Source organism: Camellia sinensis, chromosome 12 (genome assembly GCF_055761805.1).
Source record: "Camellia sinensis isolate YWXY chromosome 12, ASM5576180v1, whole genome shotgun sequence".
Taxonomy (NCBI): Eukaryota; Viridiplantae; Streptophyta; class Magnoliopsida; order Ericales; family Theaceae; genus Camellia; species Camellia sinensis.
Genome location: NC_138972.1, coordinates 9815807 through 9828362, shown reverse-complemented (window position 1 = coordinate 9828362; position 12556 = coordinate 9815807). Strand labels below are relative to the sequence as shown.

Below are 12556 nucleotides of genomic sequence, written 5' to 3'. Positions count from 1 at the left end.
ATATTTGTTATTACTTCCGCTACGCCCCGTTTATGATATTATGACTAATTTTATCTTTGATGACAAATGTAATATGGAATTACTGGCCAGTCATGACCTAAACCTATAGGGGGCGGGTTCGGGTTCGGGTCATGACACTTGTGGTAGCAAATGGACTTTTTTTTTTTTGCATGGTAGCAAATTGCAGTGTACTATAAATCCCAAAATACACTGCCGATCTGGTAACTTCAGCCACATTGTTCATAAAGAATAAATCAAAAGATAATGCAATTAGCTAGAAGAAGAAAGTGAATAGAAAGCAATTTGCGCATTTAAACAGGCATTTTGCTATTCCAGTGACATATTTAATACCTAGGAATTAGCAAACAATAGATACAGCATTTCGTTATGCGCATATACAAAAGTACAGTGCAAACCTACAGTAATTTCTGAGAGCAGCTATTCCATCCACTGTCACATAGGCGCGCAACACTTTCACTGTCAAGGTGTAAAATTAATGGCTCACGATCTTCTGTCCATCTTCCTTTCGCTAGATCTTTTCTCCTCTGCTTCCCTTCGTCTTTGTTGCCTGCAATTTTAAGCGAGTTTAAAAATAATGCCAGCATGAAGTTGCAAAATGCCTATCAAACTGAAACAATAAAATAGTACAGAAGACCAGTCTATTACAATAGTTAAAAACCAAACCACATGAACAGACCTGTTTGTCACTTGTGTTTATTAAAATATATTGCAAATCCATCCCATCTGTTAAAACACTTGAATTATCACACAACACATGCCTTGTCCAGAAAACTATATGATTTCCTCACTTCTCATTCAACTACTTAAAAATAACCTAATCCACAATTCAAAACTCTGTGTCCAACAATCTCTTACATTGTTCAAACCTCAACTTGGAAGTATTTATCGTACCTGTTTACAGGTAGTACAAGAGCCTTACTTCACTCCTCTTTACTTGAGTCCACAAGTCTGTTGCATCATTATGTCAACTCCTGATTCCTAAGCTTTTGAAAAGATACACCACCTCTAATCACAACTGCCATTAATTGAAAACAAAGATTTTGCCAATCCAACCTCTATCCCTTGCCGCAAAAATTATGCAGGAAACTACTATTCACTTTTACATTAACATTATTGTTTTTCCTTTCTGTATAAGTTTTGAAGAAGCTTACCTCAGAAATGCAGGAAACTAATTGGGATAAAGATGTCCAAAAAAAATTATTGTAACATCACAATTATTGCTGTTGAATTTGTTTCTTACTTAAATTTCAGGGGCACCATCAGGTTTCTTCTGGGTTTGTGTCCTGTTCAAGCAGCAGCTCCCCTCCCTCACTTTCACCAAAACAAAACAAAAATCCACTTACTCATGCATTGGACCTAAAAGTTCTTTAGTTATCCAATCTTAATTAAATTAGGATCTATGGAACGCATTTACCTAATCGTAGTGTTGCACTTTTTTCTCTTCAACAGTTGATTCAATTGGTTCATTCCACCAATGAAAATTGATTAAATTTTTATTTAAGTCATGCTTCATTACAATTCTGAGTGATTACAATCAAACAATTTCACATGATAATGACTTAGACTGGAATTTACCACCAGCTCTTAGCCTGAGTGGCATGAGTATCATCATGTAGGTGTTTGGGAATCTAGTTTTTGGCTAAAATGGCCAAAAAGCCAAAACACCTAGTCACATCACTCCACTTTTTTGCACGTCTTTTCGTAAAAAGCCAAAAAACCAACTAAAATAGTCAATTCCCAAACAAGCTCATTCAACTCCTGATTGGTCATATGTTGTGTAACCAAACCAAACCAAGCGTGCCTAGAATATAGTTAAAAAATAAAAAAATTAATACTCTTCTGGCATTCTAGCAAGTATTTAGCAAATCTTCTTTTGGGTTTGATACCTTGCAATGCAGGAAAACAAAGTGGCAAAGATTATCCGTTAACTTTTGCTTCAAAATAACAAACTTTACCTAGGTAGAACCTACAAGGCAGGAAGCCCAGCAAGTATGCCTCGCTGTACCTTGAATTCATAATTATTTTATAGCCTGATTGGCTCCTACTCCCATCTAACACTTTATCCATAACAGGATGGTTGATACAAAACCAGTTATTGCAAGGTTATGGGGACAAGTAGAAAGCCTAACAATACTTGCTCCTATACTAAAAAGCATAGACACTTCTAAAAAGGTAGCGTATCCGTGTCATGTCCATGTCAGACACCGACACTTGTTGGACACTTCCCAACACGTGTCTGACACTCTTCAAAACATCTCTTATTTTTTAAAAAGGCTTTTAGATCCGGACACTCTTTAGACACTTGGAAGACACACGTGTCTATCGCTTAAACAAACACGCAACTAATTACAAATTTGAACAAAATAAGTTAAAATACAATACAATAATAAAATAAAATCAATGTATATTTATAAAAATAAATATTATATTGCATTTTTTTAATTATCTTTGAATAATGCATTCATATATGTGACATATATAAAATTATATATTTCACAAGTGTCCATGTGTCGTGTCTTTCATTTTTTTTTAAAATTAGTGTCCGGTGACCGTGTTAGCTCCTATATTATTTACAAATGTTATTATTTCCATAACCCATACTTATGAGGTTTCTGGCACAGCATTGACGACATTTCTCTAAAAATACCATACTTTAAACCACAAAATAAGGGTAAGCAATGATAAACATTTAGGTATTAACATAGAACTTACGCGAAAGCAGTGTATCCAGTACCAGCATTAGCAGCACTTAAGAATGCTGCATGTGCGCCAGCTGCAGATACAGAATCCTGCCCTCCAGGAGGCAGCAGATTTCTTCGATCACCATCCACCTGAAAATAAGATGAGTTACAACATTACTAATCATTACTTGTATCTTTACAAAATATATATATATAGCACTCATAGAAGATGGCTGATTGAGCCCGGTTTATTATATGTGAAGATGACAACCTTATCCCACTTTGACTTCTTATTTTGCCTGCCATCCCGAGCCACGGAATCAACTGCGGCTGGAACTGGATGCAACCCACCAGAAGCCACAGTTGATGCACCTACAAATAATAACAATCCACCGAAAAAAAAAATCAGGTAATGACATGCTATGCAGACCACCAACCATAAATGAGAGAACGGAAAAAATCACATTATAGGTGATTTCTAGACCTGGAATTGGAATATTAATTTTTGGTGCCTGTGCAACCACTCCAGGTTGTGTTCCTCCTGTAACAAATTCAACCTTTTGATTCTTCTTCTTTTCTTGTTCCTTCCTCTCCATTTCACGCTTCATATCAACCTCTTCTTAAAAACATAGAAACCATGAGTGACTGGATTTTATGTTTGACAGAAATACAACAGCATTCGCATTAAATTAGACATTGTCAAATAAGGAAGTTCAGAAGTGTACAAATTAATAAACGAAAGCTGCACATGAACTATACTATTCATAAAATAGTTCAGGCTTCGCTCAGCAGAAGCAGATTCAAGCTCATCAATTAGTGTTGACAAAAACAAAGCTGACATATGAATTTAAAACTGAATTATTAGATGATGTGGGCCATAAAAACTTTATATAAGAAAAAAAAAAAAAAAAAAAAAAACTCAACAAAACGTAAATTTAAAGAGGTGGCAAAAATTGCAAATCAGTTTGTCTCAAGTTGAAACCATCTTGGAGTTTCGCATAGTCCAGTTTGTAGTTAGTTTAGGATCTTATTATATGACTATTGAGGCCTCGTTTGGGAACATGCTAATTTAGTAACTTTTTGGCTATTTGGCTAAAAAGGTAGGTAAAAAAAACTTGTATGTTTGGGATGACTTTTTGGCTAATTACGAAAAGATGTGCAAAAAGTAGAGAGAAAAGAGAATTTTTGACTTTTTGGTATGAGTTGTTGGCTTTTTGGCTAATTTAGTAACTTTTTGACTAATTGGCTAAAATAGCCTCTTGCCAAACGAGGCCTGAGTTTTAGATTAATCTGATAACTTATTAAGTGTAATGCCCTCAAATTGTAGACAAAAGGCACTCATAACTCTCAACAGATATGCGGAAGCTTATTAACATAAATCTTTAAATCATGCAACTTTGCAAGCATTTCTCAAGACTATCTTCCATTTCATTGATATCTACGAAGTATTACAAGACTAATATCACATGCATTAATACATTCATTAACCCCAAGCTATGAATCTATAGCATATGACATATATATATATATACATATATAAGAAATGAAAAGAAGAAAAAAGAAGTTCATGCAATGGCTACATATTTCCAAAACGATAATTGGTTACAACAAAAGTAGATCAATCCCAATAAATATAAAAGCCCTAGACTTGCACAAAAGATATTTACAACATAAAAAAAAAATTGAGCCTTCAACTCCGAAATCCTCACAAGCCAAGTCCTTGACAGATGCATACCATCAGTACCTGAGAGTTGGATTCCACATTGGGGGAGCTAAAGCCTAATAGAGATTAATTTAATATACTGTATGATGCTTAACAAAGTCATAGAGTGAATGCACATGAATGCCTTTTACCAAAAGGATGTATTTTCTCTTTCAAATAATGCAATGCCATGTTTATAGATCAATTCATAAACTGATTCTTTTTAAAACAAAAAACAGGCTAGTGGATATACAACACTGGGAATCTCTAGGTACATGTCTACCAATAGGCTAGACAATCACTACCAAAGCCATTTTACCGATATTAACTAGAAGGATCGGCACCTAACCGCGCGAGTTTCTGGACTTTCACCAAGGACACATAGGCCAACATAAATATAACCACGATATCCCCTAACCAAATTCACCAAGGTATTTACCATTTTTTTTTTCAAAAACAATACATTTTCCATGTATAAGTATGAAACAATGTTCAAATGCAAGATGTATGAGCGAAATAGTTTTAATCAACCTAGTACTCATGTAATTTCTATAACAATCAAAATTATTATCCACCGATAACCCAAAATAGATATCTCTATTCAAAAGATAAATTTCAAGAAAACAGATATGATCTTCTACTTTAAGGCTGCATGGTTGGCATTGGCGGCACCTTACGCCTATGCCCAACCAAGGCCATGGCATGGTGGTGGCATGCCAAAACAGAAAGGTGGGAACATGGTAAGTGTTGTGTGTCAGCAGCACTCAACCCTTGGCCCAAGTGTGGGTAGTATGGCACAGATGCAAGGCATTAATATGACTTGAATGTGGGCAGCAGCATACTTGGAGGTTGAACACAATCAATGCACAAGACTTAGTCTAGTGGCCAAGGCAACCAACTTCGTGCCTAGCTTGATGCGGCAGACTGCAAGGCAGTTATGCGTATCTGTTATACCTTTGTTGGGGTAAAGACAAGGCAAGGCTGAAAATCAAGAGGTAAGGCTGGAAGTTAGGAGCAGTTATTGGTAGTTATCTCTAGATTGTTTTTAAGTCCCTAGGCAGTTGGGGGTGTCAACTACCATGCCACTTAGCATCCTTTCCTTGCATTGCTGGTTGTATTTTGTAACTGAATGTAAGCCATGGCCATGGAACTCAAAAATTCAGTCAAGTATTTTGAGAGTCTCCATTGGCATTCCTTTGTATTGTTGGCGCAATAATAAAGGTTAAAAATTTCCTACAAATTGCGTTGCCTTCTCCCTTACTTGTTCAAACTCATAGTGTGGGTGTGTGTTGCAAATTGACTGAGACTAAATGTTAAAACTTAGTGCCATCACAAGACTAAAAATTTATACTCTGAAAATTCGCCATGTGACAATTGGTATTAGAGCACGGTTGCTCATAAATGATGCCTGGTATGGAAGATTTGAAAGAACGAGTGACGCGGTTGGAGAATCTTGTAAGATTTTATGTATTATTGATTGATTTATTACAAGATTGTTGTATATATTTTGTATATTACAAGCTATTATATAGGAGAGTGTTTGGGAGTAGGTGGAGAGTAGGTGAAGTGGAGGTGGTAGTGGTGTAGTGGGTTAGGTTTAGTGGAGTAGGTGAGGTGGTAGTGGTGGTAGGTTTATGGTAAATTCTAACAGCCCCCCGCAAACTCAAGGAGGATAGAAACTAACCAACTTGAGTTTGAAGAGAGTAACAAAACAAGAAAATACATAAAAATAAAAGAGGATAGGAGACACTGTATGGTCGTGTCAGACCGTTGGTGAAGACACTGAAAGGTGGTGTCATAACGTTGTAGAGGACACTGTATGGGGGTGTCATAACCATGTAGAGGACACTGTATGGTGGTGTCATAACGGTGTAGAGGACACTGAATGACGGTGTCAGACCGATGTAGAAGACAGTTTATGGGGTCATGTCGGACCGTTGTAGAAGACAGTTTATGGGGTCATGTCGGACCGTTGTAGAAACTAACCGGAATCAATGTCGGGACAGTTTACAGAGTCTTGTCGGACCCATAAAGGAGCTAACCGGAATCAATGTCGGGACAGTTTACAGAGTCTTGTCGGACCCTTGTAGAAACTAACCGGAATCAATGTCGGGACAGTTTACAGAGTCTTGTCGGACCCATAAAGGAGCTAACCGAAATTAATGTCGGGACAGTTTACAGAGTCTTGTCGGACCCATAAAGGAGCTAACCGGAATCAATGTCGGGACAGTTTACAAAGTCTTGTCGGACCCTCAAAAGGTGTGCCCAATCTTTTAAAAGGCGTGCCATCAAAAGGCGTGCCAAATCCATAAAAAGGCGTGCCATAAAAAGGCGTGCCCAATTCATCAAAAGGCGTGCCGGACATGATGGCGAGGCACGTGGGCGCCTTGGCTTGCGTGCCCGTTTTGTCGGCTAGTGGCAAGAGGCGCGCGATGCGCGTGGCTGCCTCGGCTATTTAACGGAGGCTGAGGCCGAGGCATACCATTCTGAAACCTCTGAAACCAACCCTTCTCTGAAAAAACTCTGCCTCTTCGGAGAGAGAAACTGTAGAACACTTTGTAGCCCAGAAAAATGGCTTCGTCTTCCCGCGGGCTGCTCACCCTCTTTCCCGACCTCAACGAGTCAACGAGAGAGAGAACTGGTGCGGTGGCACTGGAAACTCAACCAAGCGCCCCGGAGTTTGCTCCGTTGAACTTTCCGATGCGGTCTGTGGAGCAAAGAATGGCAGTGCAGTCGGATGTGAAGGCCAACCAGTATACTTTAAAGTCATGCGTGGAAACCATGACTGCGGTCACAAATTTGTCGAACCGGCTGCAGAGTAGGACAAATGAGGTGCAGCAGTTAAACTCCCAGCTGGCTCTGCTCCAACGCATGTATAAGGATGCGCGAGCAGAGATAAGCGTGCTAAGGGCAGAAAACAAGGAGCTGAAGCGGAAGGCCACCGTGATGTTCCGATTTGGAGGGCCACCATATGCTGCAGTGGAGGAGCAGGGAGGAGGCAACTTGCTTGGTGGTCTAGGAAGCACGGGGGCAACACCGTAAATTGGTGGTAGGTGTAGTAGGTGTGGTAGTAGGTGGTGGTAGGTGAGGAGTAGGTGAGGGAGATTGAGTGGGTGCAGGAGTGGGTTAAAAAAATAAAAAGGAGGATGGATGAGACGGCTGCCAGGCTAGGAGATGATGATGTTTGTGTTAAAAAAAGAAGAGAAAAAATAAAAAATTTGTTGAAAGCAGCTTCTGGAATTTTGATGCACTGTTCCAGCCACAACAACATCCTGCCCGTGATTCTCATGATACGTTCTTCCTGCAAGTTCCTCCCACTACGAAGTTTCTTCCTGAAGATTATGTTGAGCGGGTGAAGCGTGTTCATGAGTTTGGTGGCTATGGGTCCAGGGGTTATGAATATGATTGGAAAAAGGGAGGAGGCAAACAAAAAACCTTCTGCGAACTCATACAACTGCTGTTTCCTCAAGGATGCTTACCGGCTTGCACAATAGATCGTGTATTCAGAAATGAAGCTGTGGATCGAACTCCTCCACATCTCCAACACAGCCGATCGAACTCCTTCCGCCCTTGTTTCTGTTGATCTGCACCAAAAAGACAGAGGACACGAAGGAGAGGAGAAGCGGCCGAAGATCTGATGTCATCATCGACGATCCCATCGTCGTCGCTGAGAAGGCTTTGACGTCCATGACTTCTGGATCGCCGGCTGCAGTGGTGGTAGAGGAGGAGAGAAATCTGTGTGAAAGATCTGAAACCAGAGAGAGAGATGTGTGTTTCAGTGAGGTGCCGAGAGGGAGAGGGAGGTTTGAATTGGTTGAGATCCGGCGGGCGGTCAAGGCAAGGTTGCCGCCCGCCGGAAGGCGAAGAACACCAAGATCTTTAACCTATGGCTCTGATACCATGTAAGATTTTATGTATTATTGATTGATTTATTACAAGATTGTTGTATATATTTTGTATATTACAAGCTATTATATAGGAGAGTGTTTGGGAGTAGGTGGAGAGTAGGTGAAGTGGAGGTGGTAGTGGTGTAGTGGGTTAGGTTTAGTGGAGTAGGTGAGGTGGTAGTGGTGGTAGGTTTATGGTAAATTCTAACAAATCTGGTGGGTGCGCCCGCAGATGAAAGTCGCTCACTGACTGACTGGTTGGATGCTGTGGCTGATGGCTTCCTTAGCCTTCAAACCGAGACAGTAGATCGGTTCAAGGAAGTGATGGCTGAAATGCTTACTATGTCGGATGCTTGGAAAGACACATCGCAGGAATACTGACGAACTCTCCCTTGTGAAAAAGGCTATCTGTGGGCATACGAATCATGGTGAGACCCCTGTGAAAATTAAAGTTCCTGATCCTAAGGCTTTCAGTGGTACTCAAAGTGCCAAGGAACTTGAGAATTTTCTGTGGGACATGAAACAGTACTTCAAGGCTGCTCATGTGCAAGAAAGAGAGAAAGTTACCATCACAAGCATGTACCTTTTGGGGGATGCTAAACTCTGGTGGCATACTCGTATGGAGGACGATGCACGCCCTCAAATTGAAACGTTGGAATCGTTAAAGAAGGAATTGAAGGAGCATTTCCTTCCTTGTAATTCATCTTGGGTTGCAAGGGAAGCCTTACAGAGATTGAAGCATACAAGATTTGTGCGGGAATATATAAAGCAGTTTAGTTCTTTGATGCTTGACATCAAGAACATGTCCAACGATGACAAGTCGTTTAATTTCATGTCTGGACTTCAAAATTGGGCTCAGTTGGAACTTCAAAGGTTGGGGCTGAAGGATTTGCCTTCGGCCATGGCTGCTATGGATGGCCTACTTAACTACAAACTCAGTCAAGCATCCACTTCAGAATCCAAGTCTTCCAAACGTAAAGGGAAGGACAAGAGGAATGATAAGCAGACATCTGGGTTTAAGAAGGTGAAGGCAGGCTACAAGTCTAAGCAAAAAGGTGAGGAATCACAGAACAAAGGGGAAAAATCAAATTTTGGTTGCTTTATTTGTGATGGTCCTCACTGTGCCAAAGATTGTCCAAAGCGAGAGAAATTGAATGCCATCGTCATTGAAAATGACAAGGATGGTTCAGACTCTGATGGCCCTACAAGAGTCTAATCCGTTGTAATTGTTGAATACAATTCACTCAGATAAGGCCCCATTGACGAGGTTGATGTACATTGAGTTTTAGGTAACTCTATTGTCTTTGCTATGGTGGACACAGGCACCACACATAACTTCTTGTCAGAAAAGATGGTGTAGTCCATTGGGTTGAAAGTTACCAAGTCCAAGCCAAATCAAGGCGGTGAACTCAGTTGCACAGCATGTGCACGGGATGGCTTCTGATGTACAAATCAGAGTTGGTGAATGGGTTGGACAAATTGATTTGATGGTGGTTCCTTTGGATGATTTTGATGTCATTCTTGGGAACGACTTCTTTGTGACAACAAAAGTGGCATCGATGCCATATTTGGGAGGATAACTAATTTCAGATGAACACAAACCTTGCATTGTTAGTGGCTGTAACCGGCCAGACAAAGGCAAGGGCATGAAGAGAAAGACAGAGACATTGTAGGCCATGCAAGTGCACAATGGTTTGAGATCAGGAACTCCAAAATGTTTGACCACATGTTTGAAGAACAACTCTGAAGCCACATCAACAGGGCATGCACGTGGTGCAGATATACAAATAGAATACTTAGAGAAACGATCAACAAGAACAAAAATTGAACGCATACCATCCACCTTTGGCAAACTAGAAATGAAGTCCATAGAAATGGAGACTCAAGGCTTCTCCAGAATGAGAAGAGGCAGTAGTAAATAGGCTTCCTTTTTGTGCTCAATTTTGTCTTGTTGGCAGACCAAGCATGTCGTGGCATACATCTCAATGTCATCTTTCATCTTGGGCCATTAATAGGAACAAGATAGAAGAGCCAACATCCGCTTTACCCTCGAGTGACCAGCCCATTGCGGATCATGTGTTTCCCTCAATAATTCCTGTTTCAATCCCCCATTGTTAGGAACAAACAATCTATCTCCTTTGGCATGGAGTAGATCATCTTCCAACCAATATCTGCGGACAACTCCCTCTTTCACTTGCTATACGAACTTCTAATAAGCGGCATCCCCAATAGCATTCTCACGAACTCAGTCCAACAGATTTGACTTAATGGTAGAAATGGCAGCCACATGTTCCTCAACTACCTTCCTACTCAATGCATTCACAACCTGGTTGTGCCGAACAGGTTCATGCTTCCACTCGAAGTCATACTCCAAAAACTCTTGCCATCGAGCATGTCTAGGAGACAACTTTTTTCTGCATTTTGAAGAAAGTATTCGCCACATTATCTGTTAGGACTTGAAACTTAGTCCCCAACAAATAAACCCTCCAAATGAGAAGACAATGTACCATTGCTGTCATTCCTTTCTCGTGGGCTAAATAGTTTTTCTCCGCAACATTTAACTTGCGACTTTCAAAGGCAACTGGGTGCCCTCCTATACCAAAACGTCGTCAATGGCTTTGTCCAACGCATCAATATGCACTTCAAAAGGAAGTTCAAAATCTAGTAACCGCAACACCAGTTCAGTTGACACCGCAACTTTTAATTTGTCAAAGGCCACTTGACACTTCTCACTCCAATTCCACTTTTGATCCTTCTTAAGCAAATCAGTGAGTGATGCGGTCTTTTTGGAGTAGCCCTCAATGAACTTTCTATAATAGTTGGCAAGACACAAAAAAGAACGCAACTTCGAAACATTGCTAGGAGTAGGCCAATCGCGAATGGCTTGAACTTTCTTGCTATCCATCTTCACATGTCCTTTGCAAATAATGTGCCCCAAGAATTTGATCTCCCACTGGGTAAATTCACATTTCCCTTTCTTTACATATAATTGGTGTTCCTTCAACCGAGAAAGCACAATACGAAAGTGGGACAAGTGATCATTCACTATAAATTACAATATCATCAAAATAAACAACGAAACGATCAACATAATAAAAAAAAAATCATTTATTAAGTTTTCAAAATGTAGCATGCGCGTTTGTGAGTCCGAATGGCATAACAAAAAATTCATAAGACCCATATCTAGTAACACATGTAGTCTTGGACCCAAACAAATGATGATGTTTGTCTAGTGATCGAACCGTGAGAATTATTGAAAGAGGACTTGAAAGAACAATTCCTTCCTTGCAACTCGTCTTAGGTTGCAAGAGAAGCACTGAAGCAACTAAAACACACCAGTTTTGTGCACGATTATGTGAAGGAGTTTAGTTCGTTGATGCCTGACATCAAGAACATGTTAGAGGAGGACAAACTCTTTTAACTTCATGTCGGGCTCGCAAAATTGGGCACAGTTGGAATCGCGTCGACTGGGGGTCAAGGACTTGGCCGCTACTATGGTCGCTGCAAATAGCTTGCTTGATTACAAGTTGAGCAAGGATGTCGTGCCAGAGACCAACAAATCCAAGAAAAAAGGGAAAGAGAAAAGTGGGGAAAAAAGGAATGGTTTCAAGAAATGAAGGACAAGTCCAAATACAAACAGAAGGGAGAGTCCTCTTCACATTCAAAAAATGGTGGAAAATCGTACAAAGGATACGTTATATGTGATGGACACCATGGGGCGAAAGATTGTCCTAAGCGGGAGAAGTTGAATGCTATTGTGGCAAAAGATAATAGAAGGGATATAGATGGTGATAGCCCAACTCAGGTAAATCCCTTGCAATTGTTAAATGCAATTCATGCGGATAAGGCCCCTTCGACCAATCTGATGTGCATTCAAGTGACATTAGGTGGTAGGGATGTTCTAGCTATGATGGACACCAAAGCCACCCACAACTTCGTTTCAGAAGAGGCGGTGCAGTCTCTTAGTTTACAAGTTTCCGAAAGTCCAAGCCAGATCAAGTCCGTAAACTCTGTTGCACAACCGGTATATGGAATGACTTCCAAAGTGCCGATTAACTTGATGGTGGTGCCATTGGATGTTTTTGATGTCATCCTAGGAAATGATTTCTTTTTGACTACCAAAGTGGCACTGATGCCTTATCTTGGTGCATTACTTATCTCGGATAAAGACAAACCTTGCTTTGTTCTTGGTTGTGGAAAGCCGGACAGAGGCAAGGGCATGAAGAGGAAAACAGAGACACTGTCAGCAATTCAACTACACAATG

At 40.4% G+C, this 12556-nt stretch overlaps 1 protein-coding gene across 2 annotated transcripts in view; it reads right to left on the bottom strand.

Moving 5' to 3' along the window:
* Positions 1-288: 288 nt before the first annotated feature.
* Positions 289-12556, bottom strand: part of LOC145804387 (uncharacterized) — a 29483-nt gene continuing 17215 nt past the window's right edge. Inside the window, exons 6-9 of one of the 2 annotated variants that reach the window (XM_082898097.1) lie at positions 3187-3318; positions 2974-3074; positions 2734-2852; positions 289-568 (exon numbers count right to left, since the gene is read on the bottom strand). In XM_082898097.1, coding sequence (XP_082754223.1) covers positions 502-568; positions 2734-2852; positions 2974-3074; positions 3187-3318 — 419 coding nt within the window. In that variant the 3' untranslated portion in view covers positions 289-501. Of the gene's footprint in view, positions 569-2733; positions 2853-2973; positions 3075-3186; positions 3322-12556 lie in introns of both variants that reach the window. The other variant, XM_082898096.1, reaches the window with a different exon arrangement.